The following is a 19122-nucleotide window of genomic DNA, read 5'->3' as shown; positions in this document are numbered from 1 at the left end:
ATCAGGTAAAATATCAATTCCAGGAATAACATTCTCAATGTTACCGCATCTGCGCTTAAAATCCAAAAAAAATGTATATCAAGCTTTCATGTTTAGGAAAAAATAACTCGTAGAAATTTTGATGTGGAAGAATTCTCAGGTGCAAAGTAACAAACAGAAAGTTTTAAAAGTATGATTTACAAACCTTAGACAATTTCATTCAAAAAATACCTTCCCAATTTTCTATACATCTGAAGCCTTAGATTCAAAGAAAATCTTTGAAGAAAATTAGCACTACTCATTTCTAGTGTTTACTTGGTGTATTTTTGTCAAGTTATGACCAAATCACGGACTGTATATATAAATCATCATTTTGAAATTTCTCCAATATCACACTTGTCATTTAAGAAATAAAATGATTTTTTCCGGTGTTCATGCGAAAAGAACGACAAAATAGGATCGGCAAATCCATGAATCGCGCTAGCAATTCATGTTTAATTTGCCGATCCTATCCTGTCGTTCTTTTCGCATGAACACCGAAAAAAATAGTTTCACTTCTTATATTTACATTATATTTCCTTTCCATTTGTAAACAAGATGATATTATAAATTGCACATATTTTGCGGCATTTAACATTAAAATCAGCTTCCCGGGCATTCTGTTCAACACAAGGAATAACTGCGAAGTCATTTAAGGAACGTTCTCCCTGACTATACGCGGACGTCGTCAAAACAGCGGTCGGTTATCACTAAGCAGCGATGACGTAAATTTCACGCCTTTCCTTTTGCTGTTCATACGAAATGAACGTCATAATTTTCAATGAAAAAGAATAGGGCGAATGTAAATATTTGAAATACATATACATTTGGATTTAAGATGGTGGACCCGTAATGACACTCGGCAATTTCCGATAAATTACGTATTCACTGTGGGGAATCACATGATCAAAATAATTTCTAAACCAGTTATATTTTGAAGAACATGAATAAATTTCCTGTCATGATAAGATATAAAATTTAAACATAGCCTAACATATGACTAATAAAAATTGTTAAATTATTATGTAGTTGACAATCATGATAGATATCTTTTAATTACAAACACTGAGGAAAATAAGAAATCTCAGTTTCTTGAAGTGTTCCAGATAATCAGAAGGTGATTGTGATTGAAATCCATGTAGTTTGAGGATACATCTATGTTGCCATATGATAGCTATATTTTAGATTTACAGCAAAAATTGTTTCAATATTATCCAATATTATTCATAATTTCTTTTGGATTAGAGATTATTTTGATCATGTAATTCCCCACTGTGGTATTCATCTGTTATTTCGGTATTCTTCGTTTGTAATCAAGCTGTGGTTTCTGGAGAATGCGGAAACCACATATGGAGAAAACGTTATCAAACAGAAGTTCGGGTCCACCACCTTTACACATATTTATCAGCTTTTTATCTGACATTATTAGCAAAAAAACACAGTTATTCACTATCGATCTGGTTACCTTCTGTTATAGTGCATTTTATTTGACCTGGCGGGGCCGGGTTTCGCGACGGTCTACTACGTTAATGTGCAGGTTATGTAGTGCATGTTACCAATGTAGCGTTGAATTTTAGTTGTTGGCTACTGAAGGTTACGGAATTAAACAATTATATTGCTCTACCTATTTTGCTCGTTATTTAAGATTACCATTATTTGCATAAGTTAGAGATTTTCTTGCATACCAGACGAGGATTTCTGGTGATTTCATCGGTGCTGGAAAACCCGGGGTGTAAATGACGTATAACGAACTACATATGTACAGAAGATGTGTGTAGTAATAATGTTTTTCGTAAAACGGTATAAAAAATAAATACCTTGATAAATTCCTCTTTTTTCCTTATAACATATTTCTTGATTCAAAAAACGTTATTTTAAGTAAATAACATAACGTTTCATTGCAGATGATAAAACAAAACCGGAACTCTTACGTTGTTTTCGTCGCTGAAACGTTATGACGTACTGCCTGTTTACGGAGGTAAAGTTCCCGCTCTTTGTTAATACGCTACTATAAGAAAAAAGTGCTATAAGAAAATCATTTGTTTGAATTTATTTTTTACTCTTCTTTGTTGAATATGATATGCAAGAAAAAGATTCTATCACTGGCTGTAGGTGCAGATGGGAATATCCGTCTCTCGGGTAACTGTTTATGCGGGCACTCGGCTGGAGCCTCGTAACTGCCATAACAGTTACCCGAGAGACCGGAAATTCCCATCTACACCTACAACCAGTGAAAGAATCTTATAAACTCCGCCCCGCTAGGTCGAATAAAACGCACAAAATACCTATCACAATCAGATATACATGAATGAACATAATGTCCAACGATACATACATGAGGAACTTTATAGGTACCCACGAGACAGTTTATCATCGTATACAGTTGCATTAAAACAAATACACAAATGGTTACTGTTGCGTGCACTAGACACTGAGACTCACTGGTATTTTAAGTCAGTTTGCTGGTTGTTCTTAGACATTCAAAAAAATTCAGGTACGTAACGATTCATTCTGTAGCAAACGGTCTTTTTGACCTTATGTATTATCTGGTTGTGATTCAGGATGTGGTTGTCTTCAGCAAGCACAGGACATCTGCCTCGTTTAAATGTTTATCAAGTGCACTTGTCCGTTGGAACTGATTGTAACAGTTATATTCTGCAACAAAATATAAATAAGTGAGTTAGTAAATGAAGCCAGGAAAATATTTTGGTAATGAAATAGGCACATTGAAAGCAGCCCCAAAAAGATATTTACTTATCTAGCGTAGAGCACTGTAGACTAAATAGTGTAATTGCGTAGGACATAACAAGTGTAATATGATGCACGTTGTCTTTAATTGCTTCCGCTGCAACGTAACAAGAGAATGGTGCATATGCCATTCCGCCGCAGACGAAAGAAGATGTTTCCATTCCGACTGAAAACAGACAATTTGGAAGCATGAAATTTCTATGCATGATAGACAAGTAATTGTGATTCACTTTGAAATGCCTGTCAGACTTCCTGTATTTCTGTTTCAAACATTTTATGAGAGACGAAATATTATCAAGTTTCATGAAACAATCTATAACAAGAAACACTGCACTCAAGTTGCACTGTATCGGCGACTGTCTATCCAGTCTAATATTTCTGCATCAATGAACAATGACTATCACAGCTTTGTTTTGAAATTAGTTCATACTAATTTATTTTAGCTCGAACATGATGAAAACTTTCAGCTTATTTGAACCATGCTCGAGTCCGCTTCCTGGAAAAAGCAGTACTGGTGGCATATGAGAATGGGTTGTTGTGCCCCAGAAGGACTCGAACCCACGACCCTCTGGTTGAGCGGCCGACACCTTAACCACTAGACCACCGCTCTCTTATTCCGAAATTATACATCTATTGACTGTATTTTGATACCCAATGATAAATGCTGATAAAACGCGTATAAGAACGTGTTGTTTTAGAAATTGAAGCACTTGTTTATTTATGACAAGCTTCTTTTAGCTCGTATGAAGTTATTTTGTGTAACTTTTTCACTGCTGCTTGGAAATGTGATATTTCCAGTTCATGTTCTTGTAGATTTTTAGTTGCAATATACTTAAATGGCCGTAACGTTCAAACTGCAGATCGGAAAGTGGTTAAGCACACTAAATAGTAGAAATACATTATAAATTGTCTATTTTGTGGAAACTCTACATACGAATCGTAGTCCTGTCAACAGTCCGAGTTCTGTGGACTCTTTGCTAAAGATGTTGTTCTTGGGCGGTGAAATTTGTAACTGACTAATTAACAGTACTGTTGGGAGACAATTGATATAAGAGAAATTATAGATTGAAGTAGAAACCAAAATGCCACCCAACTCGACGAAATTAAGCATGCTACAGGCTTGATGTCATAGATGGTAGTGGAAATGCATGCTACCGCCCACACCCTCTTGCCCCAGGTTAAGCAGAATTCAGTTAATTAAATTTGATTCAAAAGCGCTATTTATAAATAATCAATCGATTTAAAGGATCATGTAAACAGCTTTGAGACCACCCCTCGGGTAAAGTTTCATTTTGGAAATCATACTTGACAGACTCGTAATATTCATAACATAATATATATATACAGAATTGTTCAGAAGGGGTAGAAAATACTTTCTGTAAAAGTCTCCTTGTTCGAAAACATGTATTTTGTCTTACAATACATGTACTTTGATAGTCCATGTTCTATTTTGTAGAAAATATCAAACTTCTTTTCCAAACATATTTATTCTCTTTGTTTCGGTTGTGTGTCTAACATATTTACCTAAGTACTCCGGGAAATAAAAAACTGATTTACTGATATATGTTTTGAAATATTGCAGTTTTTGGTCATTTTGACAGCTCTACTTCCACATTCATTTTGCAACTTTTGTATTTTTTAAAATGTACATTGTTTGTAACACTTTCAACTCCCGGAGTACCTGGAGAAACATGTCAGACACACAATAATCAAAAAAGTATTGACAAAACACTTTTGAAAATTTTAAAGAAGCTTGATATCTCCTACAAGATAGAACATGAACAGTCAAAGTACATATGATATAGGACAAAATGTGCTGTTTAATAAAATATAACTTGTCTTGAACATGTTGAAAGTTTTTCTACTGATTATGAATAGATTGGTATATAGTATATGATAAACCATTGTATCTGTGGAGTAAAAAAACTAAAACAAAAATTCACTTTAGGGGTGGTTTCAAAAGACTTGACAATTTTGAAAACGTTCCCGCAATAGATTATTTTATCTAGATATGCATTTTATTGATAGGAAACTTTTTAAAGGCCAAATACTAAAAGAGATAAACTTTCTAGAAAATTTCTAATTATGTTGGAGATAATTTCTGAAAGTATCAAGATAGCTATCTAGCTATAAAATGGCAGCTGTTGGCACTTACGCAAAACGTATCGAGATAATAAAGTACATTATTGCAATAATATTTCCTAGAAACTTTCGATTGTTGAGATAATCCTTTCAGAAAATTTCGTTTTTTTTTTATGAAGTATCACGAGAAAACTTTTTCGTGGCAGAAATATGCCACCGCAGGTCCAGCAGCTGTGTTTAATTGTAATGTGAAGACACTGTCTCAAGAATATGTTCAGTGCGTCGGACAAGCTGTAATGCTTTATCATCATCTGAAGATCTGTCTTTCAGGAATAAAGTCTCTTCGCTGGACCTGCTACTTTGCCTAACACTGACCTCTTTGTCTCTCTGACTCTATGTCTCTCTGTCTCTCCGGTGGGGCTCATTTCAGAGCTCTTGATCCGGAGGTGAATGCACTGCCACTGAGCTATCATGACACACGATTCCGCTTTCAGTGAAGTAATTTTGTGTAATCATGGTAGAGCATATAATACGCCTCCGGTGCGGAAGGTCTCATATTCGATCCCCAAGGATGTGCAAAATGGTGGCATTTGCTCCCTTGATATGCTCAACATTATGCGTTTAGAACAGGCTCTTCTCTCAAACTCGTCATCTCGCATGAATGAGATGTGGAGTCAATTGGTAAAATTTGTTTAGGGTTCACCTTAAATTAATTAGTGTAAAAACTGGTAATTTTGTATCAGATATAGGATCCGATATATTATTTTCGTGCTATTATATATGTAAAGGACAGCAACCGTCTGACTATTTCTGGTAAAATCAAGCAAATTCTCCTCTCATAACTATACATTTGAACGAACTTTTTATAGTATGACACAATTTTTCAATATTTAGCGCTCACTTCTACATTCGGAGTAGAACCAGCAGACGTTTACTTTCTTTCAGGACTTTATTACTTTAAAATATAACAAGTTGTATCATCAACAAATAATAATCTATGTATTAACAGTTACACAGGGAATACAGTGTGTGTGTTTGGGTTTAGCATCTTTTTCAACATTTCAGTCATATAAACAACGGAATGAGCAGAAAAATGCCATTACTAATAGGCATGTTGTATTTTTGTCTTTCTTATCATATATTAAACAGTCCATAGCGCAAATGCGCGCCACCAATAAATCAATCTGATTAAAATCATCACATATTAATTCTACGCTTTAGATCTGAGGGCAGGCGTCTGATACTCACGGTCACCAGTCAGAGTCTTGCTTTCAACATTTTGAAAGTTACAGAAGAAGCTTAAAAATCTGTGTTTAACCTGGGACTCCAGTTTCCGATACATGTATGTGATTATCACGTACGCGATTATAGTTGTACTAAGAAAGTTTATAGAAACACATGAGAATTAGTTGATTTGCCTATTTTTTCCATTCGAAATTGAAAAGCGTTTGTAAGGGGCGCCTTAATTATAAAGCTTTATATTTAACCATCGATAAGTACGTGTTCCTCTGTGGTGTACTGGTCAAGAACGAAGGAAAATATTTATTGCCGCGGCGGCCTGGGATCGATTTCCGAATCGGGCGTGATCTTTGTCTTGAATTTACATTTTTTAAAGATAGTTTAGAAACGAAATCTCTTATTTCTTATTTCCATAATATGACGAAAGTTTTATTCTGTAAAAACACTTTTTAGCCACAATCTGACGAAACCTTTATTCTGTAGAAAACGTTTTTAGCCAAAATCGGAGTCCAGTCCCTTTTAGCCAAACGCTTGTTGAAACTAGTCGTCTGAATGGTTCAAATAAAAATAGATGGAAATAGAAATAACAATTATGGAAATTCGATTATACAGAAAGATGAATTTGAATGGGCTGTCATCAGATCTAACTTTTAGGAAGGAAGATCGAGAAGTTTAGTCAGATTGCCAGGAACTTTGGCTAGGTATGAGAGGGGATGAGAAATTCTGTCTTTTCCGTTGTACGGGAAATATAATTCTTCAAATCAAACCAAAGTGAGGAAAGCTCGTAAAATCATTGTTCAAAGAATAAAAGTATGTTAACATAATTATTACTTGGCAATAACGCTGCAAGTTATACATACGAATTGTTTTCTAGTTTATGTTTAACATTTTTAAGTTATTAAACAATCAAACTTTTTCTAACAATATAGAGTGCCTTTTTACTACAGTAACTGTGAACTCTGAATCTTTACCCTGCTAAATCTCTAAAATTGACTGGTCTATTATTCAATTTGACAGTACCACTTATTATTACTATACAAAGGGATGTCGACTGAAAATTTATTGACTGAATAGCGTTGAAGAAAATTAACTGAGAATTTGCAATATAACTCCTTGTTATCAAAAAGTGTTTGAACTTATCACAATCTGTATATTAAAAAGAATGATTTCACATGAAAACATGATCTTTGCTGAAAGGAGTAAGACAATTTGTGTTGCATTCAGTTTATTTGATATTTTCTGATTGAAATAATGCATCAAACTATTTATTACCAGGAAATTACTGAAAATGCACTTGAAGCGTCTGCAGTTTCGTATTAAGCTCCGGGTATTATGAAGCTTATATTCAATTTAGATTTATTAGGAAGTTCTATGCTTACGTATAATATGCTGGAATTGAAGATTCTGGTAGATGAATACAATCCAATTTTTGCCGTACTTCATATTTTTCGGGTTCTTTAATATGGCTCATTTTTGAAACGGGTCTCTCAATGAAAATTAACAATTCTGAAGCTTTTACGAAGATGTTTGTGTACTCAACAACTTTTCAAACTCCAAACTTTGTTATTTTGCTAATATCTCTGTCAATGAAGGGAAAAGGGGTACACTATTTGATGATCATTTGATCAAAATAAGATATAACAACAATAACAATTGGATTTCAGTTCTTTCAGGTATAACATTTACAATAAAGTAACACTGAAATTATGTGTAACTTAGTGCTTTCCATGAGAGCTTACTGCATTACACAATTTTGAAAGAGTTGGGAACATCTTGTTTGATTACATTCGGATGGCAGAGATGTTTTGATTGTGGGTTTTCTTCAATTTCAGATGACTTATCCTTTATAAGAATGTTGTTAACGTTAACAAAGACGTCTTGACCATTTGTAACGTAAAACTGTACACTTGAGAATCTTTTATTTTTTGAAATATTGTATTCATTAATATGCACTTCCGCAAATTTTTATTTGGCATGACCTTTATTTGGCGGAGGAAGCGTGGGGGGCGGGGGCGGGGGGCGGGAAGTTTAACTGGTCAGTTATTTTGTTATGTGATTCTGTGGAATGAATTTATGTAAAATGCAGCCAGACATGATAATAGCAATGACTCCATGAGATTATTGCGGATATGGCCTATCTAAGAAATAAATTAGGTTTTAACGCGATTAGTAAATGGTCTACTAAATTGTCAGAAACTCAATCTGGAAGAAACATATTACGTAAACTTTACATTAATTTCCGACGCGGCTTTATAACAATTCGATAGAATTATGATTTTAATTTGATGTGGCAAAGTTGGAGAATATGACAAAATATAAGTACCAAAACATATTTATTCAAGTAATAGTATGTCTCAAAGTAGTTATACTTTATTTCAGTATTGTATCAAATAAATTGAATAGTCATGCGTGAGAGCATACTCCATAAGTGAAGTAAATACATGTAGTTTTCTAGCCGCGGTTGGTTGTTCGAAGGGATACCATGAAACCTTAACAGTGCTAGATTGTAATCTCATTTATAGGCTTCAAAGATGATTGAACATGTATATGCTTCAAAGATGTTTGCAATCTCTCGGAAACCAATAATAATCCTGTCTGTGCATGGAATTACTTGCAGCTTAGTAAAAATCTTCTTATAACAAAACTAAGAAATATATTTTTTGGAAGAATACTGTTTACACATAAGTTCATTATAATTGATTGAAAACAAAATTAGTCATATTCCACCATAGTTTGGTAGGTTTTCATAGTGATTGATGTTGTCGCAGAGTGCGAGACATTATTGGATTGACTTAATATCTGATCTACATTTTACTGTCGTAGACCGATGTGTCATTAACAGACGTCTTTAATTGACGTAACGGTCATTGATGCCATCGCCAAGTTGTAGGATTTTGTCATGCGGAGACGCAGTTTGATATCAGTGTTATTAATTATCAGTTACTTTGACCATTAAATGGTCTGTTAAAAAGTATATGCTAACCCTCTAACGTCTCGGTCGTATTTTTTTTTCTTGACCCCATTCATGTGTGTATTTCCCAAGTTGACTGAATGTGCCTCCATTTTCTATTGTAGACCGATCTTCGAGACCTTAGTTATATTTATGATCAGTTACGGGAGTAGAAGTGTAGGCGTATACTTAAAATCACTGTCCCCCGGCATCATGCATTCGATTAATATGATAAGAAGTGTTTATATAAATTATATTTGTTTCGGTGTTCTTCTACTTCTGCATTTTGCAAATTTAGGCATGTACATTATGAGAAATAGTTATAAATGGTTGATAGATATGGAATATTATTAAATGTTACAGCACATAGCTGAACATTTGTCTCACTTTGTGGATATGCAAAACTAGTGTTAACAATTAGGTAGCGTTTAACTACGACTATATCTACGGGGCTTCTGAAGAATCGTTGGTTAACTATAAACTTTACATAAAAAATAAAATATTTATGTTAGAATTATAGTATTTCAATACGTGTATATTTCGTACATACTTATTAAGGTTATTCTCGAATGTAGTGTCGAACACTGTGTATGTCTGGTACATATCTGATCATGCCCGAATTTGTTGCATTGTTCAGTATTTCGAGTCGAGGGATCGTCTGAGTATTGCGTTATACACTGGCTACGGAAACATGTTCCCTGCTGTCGAATTAAAAATCGGGGAGTGTTTTTTATTGTGGGCGGCTCGTATTCTTTTTTTTAAAAATATGTATGAAATCGGATTTGTTTTTTCGTAACAAAAAGGATATAGACTTAGTCCATTATACGATTTCGATTGTGGCATGTGTATTAATGACGGTATCTCATATAATATTTACATGAAAAGGATATTTTGTATTATATTTCATGATTACGTGATATTTTGGCTTTTCTTTGAATGGAATGTTTATTGATATGAACATTGTTTTAGTGTCTTACAAAATGACGGGGCGATGTACTTTCTTTGTTTACCTTTTCAATAAGCGCCTCGTGGTCCAGATTTTGTCCCAGTTTTATCACTATTTTTACGCATTTTGCTGCATGACAATCTGTATTTCCGATTTTGATAGATCATTATATTATAATGTCTTACCTTCATTTTGAGACCGATATCAGCTTTTAACTCACTTGTTTTATTCAGTTACACGAGTTCCAAGCAGACCGCGCTAGCCTGCACGTTGTGCATTTTTGCACCGTGTGACGTCATAGAATACTAGGTCGCGTGCCATTACTCTATTTAAGTCCTCTCAGCATCTTTTTGAGTACAGTAGCGTAACAAGGCTTAAACCAGCTACTACATTGAAAATGTACCCTCATATGGAGGTTAGGACCCAATTTAGTTAAATAAACATTTAACCTGTCACTGATCCTAGATCTTTACCCATTTTTATATAAATCTAGTTTATCTGTTATAGAGTTTAACCCACTTTGGAACTTGACTCAATGTTGAATTTGATCAGATATTGACTTGACCCAGTCTGGTCAAATAATACTTTCTACTTTATCCTTCATTTTATATAACTGGTATTTGCTTGGAATTCGGATTTGTATGTATTTCTGTTGAATACCGACAATTGATAATGCACAATCTGGTTTAGCCAGATTCTATTATAAATTATATACTGTCTCATGTCATATAAAGTTATAAAGGTGTACAGTAGGCCTTTAATAAAACAGATTGAACTGGACACATCTTTCTTGTCTCTGTAGATTAGAACCCAACCCAATTTCTTTATCATGTTGTTACCCCTATTTAAAACGCCTGACAAACTTAAGCCTTTTAAAATCCTGACTCATAGAAAAGAGAACATCATTCTCAATTTTTGGGACACAACATGATTCAATGATAACTTTCGTCAGTTACGTCATTTTATGCCCTCCAGTGGTTTATCTGTATTACCCTGTGCATACATCACTGGGAATAACTGTTCTTTCGCTTTGATACAACTTATAATAAATTTATTTACATGATCCTTGGCAGTTTACGCTAGGGCAAATAAAATTACGTAATGTTCAATATACACGTTGAGTGGTATTGAGTGTTTTCATTTTCAACAATTATGTCACCTTACCGTAATCTTTAAAAGTGAAGTAAGTTTTCCCTCTAAAATATATTTTAGTTTTCATTTATACTGATGAATTATAGTTGTGTCGGATATGACAGCCTATTTGTACGGATTCTTACTCACGTGCCAATGCAAGGATGACATAATTAGTACTAGTTAATTCTAACTACGGATTCTTACTCACGTGCCAATGCAAGGATGATATAATTAGTACTGATTAATTCTAACTTCTCATGTGCCAATGCAATTTAATTAGTCCAAATTAATTTTAACTTTTCCTTTCTCTAAATAGTACCTGATGATACTGCGACTTCCTTAAGTAGCTGCTGTCATACCCGATTATACTATTGATAAAATAATGAAATTGAATTTTGTGTTAGAAATGGTTCCTATCTTTTTTTAAATACTGTGCCAGCGGATGCTGAAAAGGCTGTCTTGTCCAAGAAAGGTGTGCAAAACGAAAAACACGTTTATTTTTTTAAATATGAAAAAGGATCGGTAATAGATCAAGACGATCAAGAAGATCTGACGGTGCAAAAACCATAGTAAATGGATTCTTCATGCAGTTAAGAAGGTGAAATGCATTCTTCAGTTAGAAAATCTGAGTTAAAAACTTCAGGCAAATTCACCTTTGAATTATCTATTGTTTGTGTCCTTGCATTTCTCAAGCTGTTTCAAGGATTGTAATTTTTCATAGGAATTTCCAGCTTCTGTTTGCGGAATATCCTTAACCAGTACTTAGTGTGTTTAACCCTTACCATGCAAATTTTCTATCTTCCAATTTGGGCAGTTACGCTTATAATTTGAAGGGATGTTTACTGAAAGTCTACTGACTGAATAGCGAACAGTGTAGACCATGATCAGACTGCACGGATGTTGGTCTACACTGGTCGCAAGGGCAAAATCAATCGTGTTTAGCATGGTAAGGGTTAAAAAGAAATAATTCTTAAAGATGTAATTTTGAAATGTTCAAGCTAATTTACATTACTTACAGGTAAAAATTTGCCACTTTGAAAGTTAATCCACTGTAAAATTATAGTTTTATTCCAATTTATGTCCAATGTTAATTATTTGCCGAGTTTGAAACACGTTATAAATACAAAGTCTGACATTAATTTTCTCCACGGTGCCATGCTGTCTAATTATTTTTAATGTTACAGTATGAAACAAAAACAAAAAATAACGCAGCATTTTGTTATATCTGTGTTTTTTTGTTTTTTTTTTGATCATTATTAAGAAATTAAAAGTATTTCATGTGGATAAGTCACATCTTTTTGTAAGCCACATTCGCCGGGTAATCATTGAAAAGAAATGTTTTACGTACAAGCACACTGTGAAATAAGCAGCGGGTTATATAAGAGAAGCATATGATATCAGCACCTTCAAAGGTTACTGCAGCTTAAAAGCAATCAATTAATACCACATTAAACAAAGATCCTTTGGATGCATGCCACGCAACGAAACGAAAGGTTTGATAAAAAATGTTTGAGTAAGTTCGACACCTGAAAGCCCCTGTCACCAGATCAACATTGAATAACATTGAATGTTCTCAGTGATTCAAAGGTGTACGAAGTAATAAAACTAAGTCAAAGTTCCGGGCGGTATTTTATGAGCTCACAAGCAAAAGGTTTCGTGACTAATGGGCTTCCGTAGTTTTATCCCAGGTATATTTTTTAAAATACTTCATTGCGCTTGAATGGTGTCTAATAGCTAATGATATCCGTTTATTTTGTGCAAATTGCTTTTCAAATGACCGAGTTATTTTAAATTGTAATACATGCAGTCATATACCGGTACACGTACGAATTTACTTTTCACATTTTACTGGACGAAAAGACTGAAATTCGTAGCTATATTAAATACCGCATTAGGCTTGATATAGATTTAAAGCAGATATTTGATGAATTGTGTGGTATATATGGATCTCAGACAATTTCAATGCGCACAGTTTTTAGTTGGGTTAAAGCCTTTAAAGCTCAGAGATGATACCTGTTCTGGTAGGCCTAAACCCTCTGTTACCAAGGAAAACATCGCTGCTGTTAAAGCTGTTGTCGAACAGGATGCGCGACTATCAGTGAAAGATATAGCCAGCAGTTGTACTGGCATAAAATTGGCATGTCAGAAGGCAGTGTGCAAACAATTCTGAAAAAGCGTTAGGACCTGAGAAAGGTTTGCGCTTGGTGGGTACCTCATTTGCTCACTGAGGAGCAAAAGAAACAACGCCTTAAATGTGCCCGGGAACTTTTGAAAACATACAAAGGCTGTGATAGTCTGATACCAAGTTGACAACTTCATATGTTGAATAAGAATTCTTTTGCACTAAATGTTTTATATCTACAGAATATAGATATTAATAGATTAATTTATTGAATTTCTAATAAAATCGGACGTAAATAGCCCATTTATATCTATGTCTTGACAATCAATGTTCTTTGAAGGTACAATATTCTTTCGACTTTCGACCAAATTTTCTCACAGGTGGTGATCATTTCTTCAAATTTGCTGCCTAGATGTAACTCCAAAACATTTTCAATTTCGGTTTTGCAGGATGAAAATACATGCTGTGCGTTATATCAATAGTTGTATTTTTAGATTAGAACAACGTTTCAAACTTAAATCTAATTTTGGCATAACCCGTGAAGACATATGCAGTATCTTAAGAGACCATCAAATCAGAAAAGTAATCCTGGCACATCTCATCTTTCTTGTCTATTGATTATATTTTTGAAGCTGAGGGATTCTATATGACTCGTTCTGAAACCAGTTTTATATCAACAAGAATACTCTTAACAGGGAAGTACAAAGAATTAAATGATCTAATTGCTTATATCTATAGAAAGAAAATCTTTCAGACTGTCACAATAACCAACTACTAGTATATGTAAAGTAGGTTTTTCTTAAGCAAGGAACATATCTATTCCTATTGTGATGGGAGCAAATGATCTTATATCAAGCGATGAGACTTCTGCATTGAACAAATCTAATGACCCTTCCAGTAAGTCACTAGATTCTGTAAAAATAAGCTATGGCTAATGATAAAGCAAATATCACTAGCCTAAGGAATGATTACACTTTCAGTCCGATTGAAAATATCTCTATCCTATAAGCACATAATGCTATTTTAAAGCTATGATGGTAAAGCACGTATGATTTGATATACACCACTGGAATATATCACTGGAAATTTTGAAAAAAAAAATATAATTTATCAGAGGATTCCTTGGAAGTAGGAACAAAACCAAGCAAAATTACAGTATATTCGATTTGACAGAGTCTGATCATAAAATGTAATGAAAAGTTCGACACCCTTCACACCCTTCGTTCAGCACTGGCATAAGCGGGATTCGTTGATAGTAAAATATAATGTTCTCCATAATCCGAATAACAACACTGAATCCAAGAGCAGGGAGTCTTTTTACAGCGACCAAATCGCACTGAAAAGTCATAACATGTATATGTTTTTGAAACGGCAGAAGTAAGCAGATTGGATCTGTTCATGAGAGATAATAAAAACATACAACGCCCCTCACGCCCCGGCACTGCTTTGTATCATTCTTCATATAATACAAATATTTGTATCAATTAACAATTATTCCATCTATTAATGGAGGAACGCTAATATTAGTCCTATTCTCACGTCAATGACTGTACATCCCAGAGACCTACTCTGTTGTGTCTCGTTTTCAATAGGGTTATATATCCCCGAGTGATGTAGTTGAACAAATTACATCTATTGGTGAGTACCTCAATACTGACAAGAAGAAATTTATATTTTACTGTATACTGATAATCTTGTGATTTCCGAAATGTGCTGTCAATTTACCATGTGAAAGTAGCATTGTTCACTTTTGTCCTTGCTCATTTTACAGGTCAACATTTATTTCTGCATAATGTAGCAATGAGCTACAGTTAGTGTGTTCACATTACACCTAGTGAGAGAGAGAGGCGAATAGTTTGTTTTGATTTTTGCGCATAACCTATTGAAAGTTTAATCATGTCAGTTTTTTTGAATGGCATAACCAAGTAAATAAGTATAATACAGGTTAAAATGGTAGAGCTGGAAACAATTTCTGATTTAGGTTTCTTAACTCTCGAATATTTGTTGTAAATGTCCATTCCTCTAAAATAATGGGCGACTTTTGCTAAAGGCATATGTGTTGTTGCCCAAGTTAGTCTTGAAACTGACCGTTACCAAAAGTTTCCGACTGAGAAATTAAACAGAAGTGCAAGTATTACTCCAGGTAATGCTTTTGAAAATGTAAGACACCAATTAATGGCTAAAACTTATGAGAATAATCCCTATTACATTGCATTCACAAATAATAAAAACAGTTTGTATTTTCTCCATTAATGATATTGTAAATAATGACAAAATAAAAAACAGCTGCATGTTGCTGCGATGTAAGCTTAACATTTGCTATCCGTAGGTATTTTAGAATTATATCATCTTTATTATATTTCAGTGGTAAATTTTCTTAGTACTCCGTACTTATTAACTTCCCTTTATTTTACTAGGATAACGATAATGAATGAGGAAATCCATTTACTAATTCTAAATAAATTTGATTTTAAATTAATGAGATAATTGATTCTTTACTAACTCATTTAGTAAATACACGCTTTTTTCATTTATCGCTGTCTTACTATCTTCGTTATTTTTCGACTTCATAGTTACCGCTAAGCCCTACAAAAAAAAGTTCAAACAACAACAATGCATAGGAAGAAAGGGTTGTTTCACATGAAAATTGAACAGCATATAAAACGTGTGTATTACTCTACAAAACTATTATTGTCAGTTAACTGATAATATACATTGAAAAGGGCTACACAAAGGGGCCACACCTTCAGACAGTTCAATTGATTTAAAAACTCACCATTTTCAAAGAACAATAACATTTCACATGACTTGGTGGAATGTAGTTTTCAGCATTTATTTTTTTTTTATTTCTCTACAAATGGCATTCATTTTAAAGGGGGGCAACTTTTTCAGAATATTCAGAAGTATTCATCGTACCTAACAGTCAGTTCGGCAGAACATGTAATTGTCAGATGGATTGTTGGTAAAGATGTTGTTCGTTATCAAATATTTCTGTATTTTGAGGATATACTCCTAAACCTTAACATGTTATAGTATAGGCAGTAATTGACAAAGGACCACTTATTTCTTACTTTATCATGTTCTTTATGTTTATCTCATCATATTAGATAAACATTTATCATTTAAGGGTACATCTCAGTTGTTCGTGTTTGATCACATATTTCATGCCAGACTTTCTGTTTAATATATACCTCCTTGTTATCTAAACACAATTATACGTTTTTCTGTTCAACTCCCAGTAATAGGATTTTTTTCATGTTTGCCAAATATCTTTAATCAGCTTACGGTTATTACCAAAAATCAATTTCAGTGAGGTAAAAAATAGTTTTTGTACAATAATTTTAGATTGCTAAGTCTTCCTAAGACTGTTTGGTCTTCAAAATGATTTATCATTTTAATCCTTTGGAAGAGAGACTCTGAAACTGCTGGAGTAATGAATGAAACAAATCTTTCATTTCCACGAAGAAAAATGATGGTGTTATTTCAGACCAAATCACAAACCATATACAAAGAAAAACTACAGAAATAATTAAATGTTCGAACGAAACTTACTAACTTTCACATTAAGTACCAAATTTCATTCACACACTTGGCAGTAAACGTATGAAGTAAGTGTACCATAGTCACAAACAAGCTGCGTTTCACCAATTTCTGATAACAGCAATACAGACATACTTTCAATACACAAATCTAGTTACAAACGTAATATCTCCTCACGTGTACTTCTTGCAGTAAAAGTCCTTGTACGGATGTTGTTCCGTCTTCTTAACAGTCTTTGTAGTTCAAAACGGAAGCGTTTACCCGACAACACATAAACGAAGAAATTGACAGCATAATTCAATAACGATATAGACACGCACATATCTATGAATGGTGTCAGTGTCAGATATAAATGTCTTGCTGTTTCAACATCACCTAACTTTATTGTTAAATCAACGATTAAACTCAGTGTGAATAACGGCAGTAGAGTAAGGATGTAAGTAAACGTCACTGTTAACAGCATTCCAGTGCTCCGAGTTTTCTTCCCTCCTCCACCACTCTGCCTACGTGTCATGCTTCTTTCAGTTCTATGCACTTCTCTTTTTACTTTGAATATTTGGTAGATAACCATACTGTTACAAATGATAATCAACACTACCGGCATCACAAAAACTAACGCCCATTGGAAGAAATAAACATCCAGACTCGTATAAAGCTCAATGTAATTTTGCCCGGCTAGACAATCCCAGATGCCATATTCGAGATCGTATACTAGATACTCCACCATTATGAAACGAAATGATTGACTTATGAGAATCACAACTAGTAGTATACATATAGCAGCAAGTGCCCCCGTTTGTCTCCGTAAAGCTGCATTTTTGAACGGGAAACAGACAGCTATTAGTCTTTCTAAAGCCATAAACACAACCAGCCATGAACTCATCAGTGTGATCACGTGGGCCATGTAGTTATATAGTTTACAACTTAAACTATCAAAATATTGAAACACTCCCGGCTTTGCTAAGTGAGATACATAGTACTCGTCTACACTCTCAATTTGGCGAATGATAAGTGATAATGTGTCAAATACTGCGAGAGCGCACAGGAAATGGGAGTAGGATTTGTGACGCAAAGCCTTTGTTTTCATCACCATTACAGATAGGCTGTTACCTATGATGCCAATCAAAACAATAACTGGTGTTGATATAAACTTGATCCAAAAGCCCCATTCAAGAATAAAAGGACCCTGTACATCTGAAATGAGATAACAAAACAAATATATTGATTCCATACGTAGAGTTCAATCTCAGGCAAAGTTTTAGAATCAGTTGGGGTTTTTTTTATTGAAACGCTTAATTGAATTATTCGATGTTTAAGATTGAATCCGAGAAATGACGCCTGTAAATTTCAATTAAGTGTGGACGCATTTATAAGAATATTGTATTATTGTGTTTTTATGGAATTGCGCAGCGACAACAATCAGATAAGGTGACCCAAAATATCACTTTGAAATTTGTTTTTACAAAAAATGATTTCGCTTAAGCCCGGAAATCGTCATGGAAACCATTATTTTCAAAACTGTAATTTTCAGACAGAAACATCTTTAGATTATTGAATAAAATTAATACATCTTGAAATATATTGAATATAGATGAATTCATTATCACTACCAATATTGTTTTCATACGATGAGTTTGTCCCATTGTGGTAACACAAGTCTGTACTATTCATACACTTCATTGCTCACTGGCTTTAATCTTTGTCAAGATGTACTCGTGAAAGATGTGCAGATATTCTGTAAGTAAAATTATTTGAATGAGAAAACATAGCAGAACGATACGTCTAGTTAAGTAACACATACAGCATCCTATAAATAATTGGTAATGCTTTTAATGATATCATCATGTTTACATGTAAGTTACGTCAAACATCTTTGCTGGACGTCTATGCGAGTAAGGTCGCGATTTGTATGATATGGGTCAGTTTATGTTTTGCATTTATTTCTAGATCAGGGGATGTAATACTGAGCCAATTCGTTTCACCAATTCTGGGATACATCGGTAACGTGAGCGGCTAGAAAAATATTCTCGTCGGCTTTTGAATAAACGAACGATCGTACGCCAACGTCAACATCAAGTAAAAAGTAACATACTTCTAATTTGCTATGATTATCTATTGTAACCTGTTCCAAATAAATAAACGATGTTTTCCTAGTAGTATATTTCCACCTTTACTGATTTTAACGTTGATCGAATTTTTGTCGCGAAAATATATGATTTGACGCTTAGCTTATCGCAAGAACGCCGGCCAGACCCTGGCAGTGACGGGAAGCGAAACAAACGTCTAGCAAGTCGCCAGCGGTAAAACGGCGTTTTTATTTTTCAGATAATTACGAAACATAGG

General features: G+C 34.1%; 1 protein-coding gene across 1 annotated transcript; it reads right to left on the bottom strand.

Moving 5' to 3' along the window:
- Positions 1 to 16789: 16789 nt before the first annotated feature.
- On the bottom strand, positions 16790 to 17968 carry LOC123533633 (cysteinyl leukotriene receptor 1-like). Its single transcript, XM_045315363.2, has one exon. The coding sequence runs from the start codon at positions 17870 to 17872 to the stop codon at positions 16934 to 16936; it is 939 nt and encodes a 312-aa protein (XP_045171298.2). The 5' UTR covers positions 17873 to 17968; the 3' UTR covers positions 16790 to 16933.
- Between the last annotated feature and the right edge of the window lie 1154 nt (positions 17969 to 19122).

This window comes from Mercenaria mercenaria, chromosome 12 (assembly GCF_021730395.1).
Source record: "Mercenaria mercenaria strain notata chromosome 12, MADL_Memer_1, whole genome shotgun sequence".
NCBI lineage: Eukaryota > Metazoa > Mollusca > Bivalvia > Venerida > Veneridae > Mercenaria > Mercenaria mercenaria.
The sequence above is the reverse complement of the archived record's forward strand: the minus strand, read 5'-3'. Positions and strand labels throughout refer to the sequence as shown.